The sequence below is a fragment of the Leucoraja erinacea genome, chromosome 20 (genome assembly GCF_028641065.1).
Source record: "Leucoraja erinacea ecotype New England chromosome 20, Leri_hhj_1, whole genome shotgun sequence".
NCBI classification, from domain to species: domain Eukaryota; kingdom Metazoa; phylum Chordata; class Chondrichthyes; order Rajiformes; family Rajidae; genus Leucoraja; species Leucoraja erinaceus.
This window is the reverse complement of record NC_073396.1, coordinates 5,466,657-5,480,202: the sequence shown is the minus strand read 5'-3', so window position 1 is coordinate 5,480,202 and position 13,546 is coordinate 5,466,657. Positions and strand designations below refer to the sequence as shown.

Here is a 13,546-nt window from a genome sequence, read left to right as displayed (position 1 = left end):
GTGTCCCCTGTCATGTGTGTCTCTCCGTGTGTCCTCCCCCGTGTGTCCCCATGTCCCCGTGTGTCTCCCCGTGTGTCTCCGTGTGTCTCCCCGTGTGTCTCATGTCCCCGTGTGTCCTCATGTCTCCGTGTGTCTCTCCGTGTGTCCCCATGTCTCCGTGTGTCTCTCCGTGTGTCTCCCCATGTGTCTCCGTGTGTCTCTCCGTGTGTCTCCGTGTGTCCCCGTGTGTCCCCATGTCCCCGTGTCTCCGTGTGTCCCAATGTCTCCGTGTATCTCCGTGTGTCCCCGTGTGTCCCCCATGTCTCCGTGTGTCTCCGTGTCCCGTGTCCCCGTGTGTCCCCCGTGTGTCTCCCCGTGTGTCCCCGTGTGTCTCCCCGTGTGTCCCCATGTCTCCGTGTGTCTCCCCGTGTCATGTCCTGCTCTGGCCTCTACTGGTTCTATAACTTCCCCCTTCCTCTCTCGCCCTGCATTCCTTCGCTTCTACTTATGCTTTTGTCTTTTTGGATTGTTGCTCTGCCTTTCGCCCTCCAGCCCCCGACACGCCCGAGCCGACCCTCTCACTCGTTCTCACTGCCTCGGCCCACACCTCCAGACTCGGAGACGGTTTCTTCCCGGCTGTTATCGGCCAACTGAACCGTTCTACCAACAACGAGAGGGCAGTCCTGACATCCCATCCACCTCATTGAACACTCCTAGATTATCTTCCATCGGACTTTACTGGACTTTGGAATGGAACGGAATATTTTGTCACATGTGACTAGACAGTGAGCATACCCAAAGTAACAGTCACCTACAGCACTGACAGTTACAAAGATCGCTGACTCCCCTTTTTGTCCCCCCCCCCTCACTCCCCCCTCCCCACACCGAGTCCTTTATTGTTCTTCTTTAGCTGGTAGTAAACTTTGATAGACAAAAATACCGGAGGAACTCAGCGGGTGAGGCAGCATCTATGGAGCGAAGGAATAGGCGATGTTTCGGGTCGAGACCCTTCTTCAGACTGATGTGGGAGTGGGGGGGGGGGGGGGGGGGAGTGGGGGGGGGGTGGAATAAGAAAGAAAGAGGCGGAGACAGTGGGCTGTGGGAGAGCTGGGAAGGGGAGGGGAAGGAGGGAGAAAGCAAGGACTACCTGAAATTGGAGAAATCAATGTTCTTACCGCTGGGGTGTAAACTACCCAAGCAAAATATGAGGCGCTGCTCCTCCAATTTGCATAGCAAATTTGCGAAGGAAATGTCATTCACTCTATCGTGTATCTGCACACTCGATTATAATCATGTATTGTCTTTCCACTAACTGGTTAGCATTCAACAAAAGCTTTTTTGCATACTAACGATAGAAAGCACAAAAGCACGATAGACAAAGTAAACTGAACTGTGTCGGAATCTACAGCTACACCTTGGTTTAGTTGAGTTTATTGTCACGTGTGCCGAGGTACAGTGAAATGCTTTTGTTGCGTGCTAACCAGTCAGTGAAAGACAATACATGATTACTGTCGAGCCATTTGCAGTGTATAGATACATGATAGGGGAATAACATTTAGTGCAAGGTAAAGCCAGCAAAGTCCGATCAAGGATAGTATCTGTGAGGAGTTTGAGAAGATCAGAGTTAAAGCAAGAAACTTCACTGTAGGAAAATAGATTTAAGAGCGATTGTAAGATGTGATTGAAGATCTGTGGCTCGCCTGGGTTTAGTTTAGTTTAGAGATACAGCGCGGAAACAGGCCCTTCGGCCCACCGGGTCCGCGCCGACCAGCGATCCCCGCACATTAACACTATCCTACACCCACTAGGGACAATTTTTACATTTACCAAGCCAATTAACCTACACACCTGGACGTCTTTGGAGTGTGGGAGGAAACCGAAGATCTTGGAGAAAACCCACGCAGGTCACGGGGAGAACGTGCAAACTCCGTACAGACAGCGCCCGTAGTCGGGATCGAACCCGGGTCTCCGGCGCTGCATTCGCTGTATTCACAGTGACTGCCCAAGATGGTTGGAAGGGCTTTGAAGTCATTCCTGTAACACTGCACATTCATCCTGCACTTTGTCTCAATGCATTTGACTTATTCCAGTGAAGACTTCTCATAACACGTACAAGTTTAGAGTCTCATAACAAGTACTTTTTTTAATCTCCCTACAGTCTTGACTCAACCAATAATATTTGGCCTAATCCACCTATTCAATTATTAGATATAATTTGCGGATTATAACTATATATATATCAGATTATAATCCACTGATTACATTTGTACCGCCAGTTCCTCTGTACTTATTTAGTTTAGTTCTACGGCGTTGAAATGAGCCATTTGGCCCACTGAGTCCACACGTCGACCACTGATCACCCACACACCAGTTCCATGTACACACACAAAGAGGCCACGTAGCGAAACCAATTAAAGTACAAACCCGCACGTCCTTGGAAAGTGGGCGGAAATCGGAGCAACCAGGAAAACCCACGCAGTCACGGGAGGAATGTACAAATTCCGTGCGGACAGCACCCGTAGCCGGGATCGAACCCGGGCCTCTGGCGCTGTAAGGCAGCAACTCTGCCGCTGTGCCACCGTGCCAACTCTCCGTTCTTTAGTTGTGCGGAGTTCAGAATCAGTTTGTCTGCTCTTAAACCACAGATCAGGCTGCCACGGTGCGCGCAGCGGTAGAGTTGCTGCCTCACAGCGCCAGAGACCCGGGAGTTCTCCCTGTGACCGCGTGGGTTTTTCCTGGTTGCTCCGGTTTCCTCCCACACTCCAACTTACACAATTTGTAGGTCAATTGGCATGGTATATGTGTATAAAGTGTGTGTGTGTGTGTGTGTGTGTGTGAGTGTGTGTGTGTGTGTGTGTGTGTGTGTGTGTGTGTGTGAGTGTGAGTGAGTGTGAGTGCGAGTGTGAGTGCGAGTGTGTGCGTGTGTGTGTGCGTGAGTGTGCGTGTGAGTGTGAGATGGTGTTAATGTGCGGGGATCGCTGGTCAGTGCGGGCTCGGTGGGCCGAAGTGCCTGATTCCACGCTGTATCTCTAAACTACACTAGATCAACAAGCTCACTTGGACCTGTAAGGAACAGACGTGTGTGGATCGTGTGCAGACAGAGGAGATCAGTTTACCTTGGCATCATGTTCCTATTCTACAGGTAAACCTGTGTCAGCCGTCGCATACCCCACACCATTCTCCGAACTTTCCGCCACCTCCAACGGGATCCCACCACCACCAGCCACATTTTCCCATCTCCACCCCTTACTGCCTTCCACAGAGGCAGTCACCTCCACAACTCCCTGGTTAACTCATCCCTTCCCACCCAAACCACCCCCTCCCCAGGTACCTTCCCCTGCAACCGCAGAAGATGCAACACCTGTCGCTATTGCCTTCTCCCTCAACTGTCCAGCAAAACCCTGACAGTCCTTTCAGGTTAGGTAGGGGTACACTTGCATCTACTACGACCATATCTACTGTATACGTTGTTCAAGATGTTGTCTCTTATACATCAGCGAGACCAAACGCAGACAGGGCGATCGTTTCACTCAGCCCGCGTGAACCATCCTGATCTCCCGGTTGCTGGACACTTTAATTCTCCTTCCCATTCCTCCACAGACCTTTCTGGGATGGCAGGACTGTCTTATGAAGAAAGACTGGATAGACTTGGTTTATACTCTCTAGAATTTAGGAGATTGAGAGGGGATCTTATAGAAACTTACAAAATTCTTAAGGGGTTGGACAGGCTAGATGCAGGAAGATTGTTCCCGATGTTGGGGAAGTCCAGGACAAGGGGTCACAGCTTAAGGATAAGGGGGAAATCCTTTAAAACCGAGATGAGAAGAACTTTTTTCACACAGAGAGTGGTGAATCTCTGGAACTCTCTGCCACAGAGGGTAGTCGAGGCCAGTTCATTGGCTATATTTAAGAGAGAGTTAGATGTGGCCCTTGTGTGGGATCAGAGGGTATGGAGAGAAGGCAGGTACGGGATACTGTGTTGGATGATCAGCCATGATCATATTGAATGGCGGTGCAGGCTCGAAGGGCCGAATGGCCTACTCCTGCACCTAATTTCTATGTTTCTATGTTTCTATGTCCTCGGTCTCCTCCATTGTCAGGGTGAGGCTAAACACATATTGGAGGAACAGCATCTAATATTTTGCTTGGGCAGCTTACAGCCCAGTGGTATGAATATTGAATTATCTCACTCCACGTAGCCCCGTCATTCCCTCTCTCTCTATCCCTCCCCCACCCAAGTCACACCAGCTTCTCATTTTCACCCTACAAACAGTTAACAATGGTCATTGTTACTTTTTTTGCATATCTTGCATATCATATCCCTAACCAGTCTGAAGAAGTCCTTCTCTCCGGAGATGCTGCCTGTCCCGCCCGCTGGGTTACTCCAGTTCTTTGTGTCTATCTACAGATAAACCTGGCAGGTTGCAGGTAACACAGTGACCGCAGCCCGCTGAAGCAGGTTATAATGTAGAGGCTGGTGGCATGATGCTCCCTTAATTAAATCTAATTATATACAGAGAGTTAATCGCTCCAGAGTAATTGGCTGGGTGGGGCAGAGAGGAGAGGGGACCCAATTTTAAGGCAGCCTATGGAGAAGGGGGAGGAATATAGATTTTATCGTGGAAAAAGTACAGCAAGGGATAGCCCAGGTGGAAGAGTGGGGAGGGAAATGGGGTTTTAAATTCTCTATAGAGAAGACAAAGACAATGGGTTTTCACAAGGAAGAAAATTACAGAGGATGTCCAGTTAAAACTACACGGCAACAATTTGGAAAGAGTAAAAGATTTCCGTTTCCTGGGGGTTCATTTTAACATGGAGGGTCCACATTACAAAAATAAATGAAAAATGCAAAAAAGCCATCAATGTAATGAGATGCTCGGCAGGTTTAGAGTGGGGAGCAGATGTATTATCTCTTAAACGTATTTATGTATCACTGATCAGATCCAGACTAGAGTATGGCAGTATAGCTTATGGGTCAGCATCTAAGGCAGTGTTGGCCGAGTTGGACAAAGTCCAAGCGGAAGCTCTAAGAATCTGTATAGGAGATGTGCGGACGTCACCTGTATGTGCACTACAGGTGGAAACTGGGGAGATGCCGTTGAGACTGCGCCACAGACAACTAATGGCTAATTACTGGCTAAGCCTTAAGGGTCATGGAGAGAACCACCCAACAAAACAGGTAGTACAAAAGTAAAACTGGTGCCAAAACCAGGGGTGGATTATCTCTTGGAATTCGGAAGGTAACCCTGGGTTGGAGGTGTTGTGGAAGAAGGGATTTAATGGGAGTAATAATGGGACAAAAAGTTCTGCCCTGCAGGAAAAATGTGCCCCACCAACAATGCCAATATGGTATACTGTTTGAACATCCATCTGGAAAGATGAGATCTGGAGGTAAAGGGACAATTCCAAAAGACGGGTCTATGTTTCTGGACTATTGGGTCAACAGAATACCATAACCATATAGATAATATAGTAATTAATTTTCACAGATGGATCAAAGGAGGCTGTTAAAAAAAATAAACAGTAGCTGAAATCAACAGGACCTGGTAACGGGAGGTAAAAGGGTTTGAATGTTGAGAGACTTGGTTTGGTAGTCCCCTTTCTGCGGAGTTTAATGTATATAACAGAGAGCGATGGAACTGTACGCTTTTTTTTCTACGGGTCAGTTCGGTGGATGGAACAGGTGCAACCATGTAAAGTAGTAATATGTAAGGGGCTTTATCTGCAATCCAACAGTCTTGGGTCTGGTGACATCAGTGCACGGCCTGACTTAGTGTATGAAATCCTGCTACTATCTAAGCCTTACAAGGAGGGGCAGTGACGTGACTTTGTTGTGGGTCCAAGCAAACATTGGTATTCTAGATAATGAAAAGTGTAGTATTGGCATTTACCGGAGGCTGTTAAAAAAATAAACATAGAGGTTAAACTTACAAAGGTAGCTATCGAAATCTGAAGGAAAACACAAGTGTGGAAGGAGAGATAAATCACGAAACAGGTAGTTTGTCTGCACAGGATTGCTGGGGGAGACAAAGGGGTGGCTCAGTCTGGAAACGCTCGGCTGGGTTGGAGGGCAGTTGTGGCAAGACATGGGAGAGACTAGGACTAAAGGTCACAGCCTCAAGGATTAAAACGTGTTCCTCTAGGAATGAGATGAGAAGGAATTTCATTAGTCAGAGGGCGGTGAATCTGTGGAATTCATTGCAACACAGAAGGCTGTGGAGGCCACGTCAGTGGATATTTTTAAGCAGAGATGGATAGATTCTTGATTAATGCGGGTGTCTGGGGTTGTGGGGAGAAGGCAGGAGAATGGGGTTAGGAGGGAGAGATAGATCAGCCATGATAGAGTGGCGGAGTAGACTTGATGGGCCGAATGGCCTAATTCTGCTCCTATTGCTTATGGCCTTACGGTGTCTATGTCCACAGCTCCTTGAAAGTGGCAACACAAGTAGAGAAATATAGAAGGCAAATTGTACACATGTCTTTCTAGGTCAATGGTTTGAGATTAAGAGTCAAGAAGTTATGTTTCTGCTTGTTAGCTTTTGGCTAGGCTGCTTTTGGAATATAGAGTCAAGGGATATGGGGAGATAGCAGGAACGGGGTACTGATTTTGGATGATCAGCCATGATCCTATTGAATGGTGGTGCTGGCTCGAAGGGCCGAATGGCCTACTCCACCTAGTGAGGTTCCCGGAGGTTGCTGGTGGTTGCCGGAGGTTGCAGGTAGTGGAAGCAGGTAGGGAGACTGACAAAAACCTCCGGGAACCACACGGAAACCTTGGGTGAGGCGCAAAGTCTCCAGAGGTTCCCGTTCAGGTTTGCTAAGTGGGACAGGGGCATAATACTATCCCACATGCCCCAGGGGCAATTTTTACAATTTCTACCAAAGCCAATTGGCCTACAAACCTGTATGTCATTGTAGACAATAGGTGCAGGAGTTGGCCATTTGGCCCTTCGAGCCAGCACCGCCATTCAATGTGATCATGGCTGATCGTCCCGAATCAGTACCCCGTTCCTGCCTTCCGTGTGCAAGGAAACCGGAGCACCCGGGGAAAGCCCACGTGGCCACGGGGAGAACGTACAAACTCCAGATTGACAGCACCCGTAGTCAGGATCAAACCCATGTCTCTCGCACTGTAAGGCAGCAACTCTACTGCTGCACCACCGAGCCACACTATCTTGCCCTAAATGTTACAATACAATACAATATATTTTGTCATTTGAACCTCATTGAAATGTTGTTTCTGCAGTCATACACACAAGAAAAAGAACCAAGACACAACACAATTTACACAAACATCCATCACAGCGAATCTCCTCCTCACTGTGATGGAAGGCAAAGTCCTATCTGTTCCCTGCACTCCTCATTCTCCTCCCGATGTCAGAGTCAAAGCCCCCGGCGGGCGACGGTAAGTGTCCCGCGGCCATTTAAAGCCGCGCCGGGCGATTATGTAAGGCCCCGCTCCAGGTAATCTTCAACCCCGCAACTCGGGCGGGAGAAGGCCAGAAAAACGGTCTCCCAGCAGGGACCCGCGGGCTCCCGGTGTTACTGTCCACCAGACCTGCGTTTGGAGCCTCCGATTCCCTTATCCGAGTGTCCGTACACTGTGGACGGCTCGATTATAATCATGTATAGTCTTTCCGCTGGCTGGGCAGTACTCTGTGTGCCTCGACTACTTTCTTCACTGTAAAGTGAGGATCATAGACTTCCATCTGACCCTGGGTAACTCTCCTGATGGCATTGGGTGGGAAGGAACTGCAGGTGCTGGTTTAAACCAAAAACAGACCTAAAAGGCTGGAGTAACTCAGCGGGTCAGGCAGCATCTCTGGAGAGAAGGAATAGGAGATCCTTCTCCAGACTGATAGTCAGGGGAGGGGGCGGGACAAAGAAAGAATGTAGTCAGAGTACGATGATAAGGCCAGTGTTCGACGTGCCGCTGGGTTGTAAACTGCCCAGGTGAATGACATTTGAATACATTGGGTATTTCTAAGGCCGAGATAGATAGATAGATTCTTGATTAGTATGGGTGTCCGGGGTTAAGGGGAGAAGGCAGGAGAATGGGGATAGGAGGGAAAGACAGATCAGCCACTATTGAAGGCCCCGCGTAGACTCAAGAGTCAATATAATTGTCATTTGGACCCCTCAGTGAAATGAAATGCCGTTTCTGCAGTCATACACGCAAGAAAAAGACCCCAGACACAACACAATTTACACAAACATCCATCACAGCGATCTCCTCCTCACTGTGATGGAAGGCCAAGTCTTATCTGTCTCCCTGCACTCCTCATTCCCCTCCCCGATGTCAGAGTCAAAGTCCCCCCGGCGGCGATGGTAATTGTCCCGCGGCCATTTAAAGCCACGCCGGGGGTGCAAGGTCGCACCCGGTCCAGGTGTCTTCAACCCCCGGCAACTCGCAGAGTCCCGCGGCCATTCCAGCCGCGCGGGGCAATGATGCAGGGACCCGCGGGCCAGGAGGTGTTACTGTCCACCAGACCTGCGGTTGGAGCCTCCGATTCCCGTTATCCGAGTGTCCGAAACACTGTGGACGGCTCGATTATAATCATGTATAGTCTTTCCGCTGGCTGGGCAGTACTCTGTGTGTCGACTACAGACCTGTCGTTGGAGGATCATCCGACTCTCCCTGGGTAACTCTCGGTAGCGCAGCAGCAGCAGCAGCAGCAGCGCTGGGAAGGAACTCCAGGTGCTCCGGACTAAACCGAAAACAGACCTAAAAGGCTGGAGTAACTCAGCGGGTCAGGCAGCATCTCTGGAGAGAAGGAATAGGAGATCCTTCTCCGGACTGATAGTCAGGGGAGGGGGCGGGACAAAGAAAGAATGTAGTCAGAGTACGGTGATAGGGCCAGTGTTCGACGTGCCGCTGGGTTGTAAAGTGCCCAGGTGAATGACATTTGAATACATTGGGTATTTTTAAGGCCGAGATAGATAGATAGATTCTTGATTAGTATGGGTGTCCGGGGTTAAGGGGAGAAGGCAGGAGAATGGGGATAGGAGGGAAAGACAGATCAGCCGTGATTGAAGGGCCGTGTAGACTCGATGGGCCGAATGGCCCAATTCTGCTCCCATCACTTATGAACCTCTTCGAGAATGTACCAGGAGAGTAGATAGGGGGTGCAGCAGCTGAACAGAAATTACTGAGTAAAACTGAGGAAGGGTCTCGACCCGAAACGTCACCCATTCCTTCTCTCCAGAGATGCTGCCTGTCCCACTTCTTCTTGCGTATGGCGTGCACAGCCTAAAGTTGTCGGACAACTTGTTCTATTTGATCTTACTTGATTGTGCACGCCAGGTTGATTGCATTCATCGAAACAGGGCGGACCTCGTGAAGGTTGCAATCTCCCACCCCGCCTGTCCCAACTGAGTTACTCCAGCATTTTGTATCTATCTTTAGTAAAACTGATACTTCTCTCTGGTTCCTGTGACAATTTATCTTCAATAGGGCGTTCTTGTGTTTCTATTTTTGGGCCACTCGTAAGTTTATTTATTTATCCAATTTAGCACAACACAATGTGACATTGTAGACTAATTACAAACTTCTGTTCTGCTGCGGAGAATGCACAATGCCAGGGCTGGGCTTGTACAGTCTGGAGTTTAGAAGGATGAGAGGATATCTCATTGAAACTTATAAGATATTGTTAAGGGTTTGGACACGCTAGAGGCAGGAAACATGTTCCCGATGTTGGGGAAGTCCAGAACCAGGGGCCACAGTTTAAGAATAAGGAGTAAGCCATTTAGAACGGAGACGAGGAAACACTATTTCTCACAGAGGGTGGTGAGTCTGTGGAATTCTCTGCCTCAGAGTGCGGTGCGGTGGAGGCAGGTTCTCTGGATGCTTTCAAGAGAGAGCTAGATAGGGCTCTTAAAGATAGCGGAGTCAGGGGATATGTGGAGAAGGCAGGAACGGGGTACTGATTGGGGATGATCAGCCATGATCACATTGAATGGCGGTGTTGGCTCGACGGGCCGAATGGCCTACTCCTGCACCTATTGTCTATTGCCAGTGTTATATTGCTGAAGTTATATTATTTAGCTACTATTAATTATTAATTATTTCTAAGGTGTTTCCAGTGCTAGTAAATTTGCCTGCACTAGATTTTGAACAGTGATATGTTTTAGATATTTTAGTCATCGAAATCGATCGAAAGATCAATTGAAAGAAAAACAACGTTTTTTACTGGACCTCAGTACACGTGACATTAATAAACAAAACAAAACTAGGTACAGGCCCTTTGGCCCATCAAGTCCATGCTCTCCATTGTTCACCATTCATACTAGTTCTGATAGTTCAGTTTAGTTTATTGTCACGTGTGCCAAGCTATTTGTTGCGTGCTAACCAGTCAGCAGAAAGACTATACATGATTACCATCGAGCCATTTACAGTGTATATATACACGATAAGGGAATGAGGTTTAGTGCAAGATAAAACCAGCAAGGTCTGGTCAAGGATAGTCCCAGGGTCACGGATGAGGTAGATAGTAGTTCAGCACTGCTCTCTGGTTGTGGTGGGATGGTTCAGTTGCCTGAAATCTCACTGTCGCCTCCATTCCCCGTCAATTAACCTACAAACCCGCGCGTCTCTGGGATGTGGGAGAAAACCGGAGTGCCTGGAGGAAACCCACGAGGTCACGGGGAGAAAATGCAAACTCCACACAGACAGCACCCGAGGCCAGGATCGAACCGGGGTCTCTGGTGCTGTGAAGCAGCGCCCATTGTGCTGCCCATTGGAGAATTGTTTCTGAAGGCACTTTTAGTTTGGTTTAGTTGAGAGATACAGCGCAGAAACAGGCCCTTCGGCCCACCTAGTGTGTGCTGACCCCCCCCCATCCTACACACTAGGGGCAATTTACAATTTACAGAAGCCAATTACCTTACAAACCTGTACCTTTGGAATGTGGGAGGAGACCCATGTGGTCACGGGGAGAATGTACAAACTTCATAGTCGAGTCATTCCAGTTATTCCAGTCTTTTGATTTATTTAAAAATCCCCTCCAGTTTCCATCTGAAGGGAGGCTTCACTGAAAAGCTTCTTCATAAGGTCATAAGTGATAGGAGCAGAATTAGGCCATTCGGCCCATCAAGTCTACTCCGCCATTCAATCATGGCTGATCTATCTCTCCCTCCCATCCCCAATATCTTTGACACCCGTACTAATCAAGAATCTATCTATCTCGGCCTTAAATATATCCACTGACTTGGCCTCCACAGCCGTCTGTGGCAAGAAGTTCCACAGATTCACCACCATATAACCATATAACCATATAACAATTACAGCACGGAAACAGGCCATCTCGGCCCTACAAGTCCATGCCAAACAAATTTTTTTCCCCTTAGTCCCACCTGCCTGCACTCATACCATAACCCTCCATTCCCTTCTCATCCATATGCCTATCCAATTTATTTTTAAATGATACCAATGAACCTGCCTCCACCACTTCCACTGGGAGCTCATTCCACACCGCCACCACTCTCTGCGTAAAGAAGTTCCCCCCCATATTACCCCTAAACTTCTGTCCCTTAATTCTGAAGTCATGTCCTCTTGTTTGAATCTTCCCTATTCTCAAAGGGAAAAGCTTGTCCACCCTCTGACAAAATAAATTCTTCCTCATCTCCTTCCTAAAAGAACATCCTTTAATTCTGAGGCTGTGACCTCTAGTCTTGGACTCTCCCACTGGTGGTAACATCCTCTCCACATCCACTCTATCCAGGCCTTGCAATATTCTGTACATTTCAATGAGGTACCCCCTCATCCTTCTAAACTCCAGCGAATACAGGCCCAGTGCCGTCAAACGCTCATCATTGGTTAACCTTTCAGGTTAACGACCATTCAGCCCTTCAAGCCAGCACCGCCATTCAATGTGACCATGGCTGATCATCCCCAATCAGTACCACATTCCTGCCTTCTGCTCTAATCTGCAGTTCCAGTCTCACATACCAGGCAAGAAAGTAGTGACGCCAAGATACAAGAATGTTCAATTAATGTATGTACTGATAAAGGAACAATGAATGTCTTACTTACAGCACCACAAAAGGCCTGTAAAGGCAGTTGTCAATGAGTTACCAAAGTTAGGGAAATTAATTTGCTTCTGCTTAGTGATTGTTTGTTTTATATGGCTCGAAGGGCCGAATGGCCTCCTCCAAGATTGTTAAGGGCTTGGACACGCTAGAGGCAGGAAACATGTTCCCGATGTTGGGGGAGTCCAGAGCCAGGGGACACAGTTTAAGAATAAGGAGTAAGCCAGTTAGAACGGAGACGAGGAAACACTTTTTCTCACAGATAGTGGTGAGTCTGTGGAAAAAGGCCGGTGGAGGCAGGTTCTCTGGATGCTTTCAAGAGAGAGCTAGATAGGGCTTTTAAACATAGCGGAGTCAGGGATATGGGGAGAAGGCAGGAACGGGGTACTGATTGTGGATGATCAGCCATGATCACATTGAATGGCGGTGCTGGCTCGAATCTGTGTACGTGGGCATGCAAATTACTGCTACAGCAGGATGTTATATGTCATGATATTTCGTTCCTAACTGGTGAAATTCATAAGGGATTGGACAGGCTAGATGCAGGAAAAATGTTCCCGATGTTGGGGGAGTCCAGAACCAGGGGTCACACAGTTTAAGAATAAGGGGTAGGCCATTTAGAACTGAGATGAGGAAATACATTTTCACCCAGAGAGTTGTGAATCTGTGGAATTCTCTGCCACAGAAGGCAGTGGAGGCCGATTCAATGGATGTTTTCAAGAGAGAGTTAGATTTGGCTCATAGAGCTGACGGAATCAAGGGGAAAAAGCAGGAATGGGGTACTGATTCTGGATGATCAGCCATGATCATATTGAATGGCGGTGCTGGCTCGAAGGGCCGAATGGCCTACTCCTGCACCTATGTTTCTATAAAATACGCCAAGATAGATCTCAATGGTCTCTGGAAACACCTTGTGTGGGATATCAGGTTTTCCACACATGCTCTATTTTAAATCACCCGTGCTCTATCGCAGAGTTTTGTTTCAGCCGATGGGGGTAATTAACGCGATCAAACAAGTTGTGAAGCTGCCAAGTTGGCAGGCGATTCTGTGGTCAAGTTTGTTACACCGTCGACAAAGGAGTTGCCACCCGCTTGCCTTGCAGGGGTGACTGACTCACTGTGTCTCAGCTTGTCACAGCCGGCAGACCTGCCCGGGTTGCAACCTGAATCTCACTTACTTGTTGGTAGCAGAATGGTAGAGTCAGCACAGACACTCCAATGATGCTGTTCACCACAGTGATAGTTGAACTCAGTTCCTTCAGCTGCATTCCCAGGCGATCCTTTAAACGGAGGCAAGTCGAGATACCGTGGGGTGCAAAGCTTTGGGCTACCCAGTAGAACCTCAGTTGCAGCGACTACATGCCCTGCCTGACATACTACTGTGCAGCTCACGTTGTAATATTATTTCCTGCTTGCTGAACGAACAGCTTGCGTTGAACTCCTCCCCGACTGGGTTGTTAGAGGAAGAGTCAAAGACTGTCAACGCATCTGAGTCCATTACAACGCCAGCCCACACACGCATTCTCCAGAACGCTTTCAT

The 13,546-nt window shown here is 48.3% G+C and overlaps 1 protein-coding gene across 3 annotated transcripts in view; it reads right to left on the bottom strand.

Annotated features, from left to right (window-relative positions):
- Positions 1-13,546, bottom strand: part of LOC129706676 (putative sodium-coupled neutral amino acid transporter 10) — a 52,139-nt gene that overhangs the window by 31,687 nt on the left and 6,906 nt on the right. Inside the window, exon 1 of one of the 3 annotated variants that reach the window (XM_055651066.1) lies at positions 13,185-13,464. The exons of 1 other annotated variant lie outside the window; for it this stretch is intronic. In XM_055651066.1, the coding sequence (XP_055507041.1) occupies positions 13,185-13,274 (90 nt within the window). In that variant the 5' untranslated portion in view covers positions 13,275-13,464. Of the gene's footprint in view, positions 1-13,184; positions 13,465-13,546 lie in introns of those variants that run through there. One more of the 3 variants, XM_055651067.1, reaches the window with a different exon arrangement.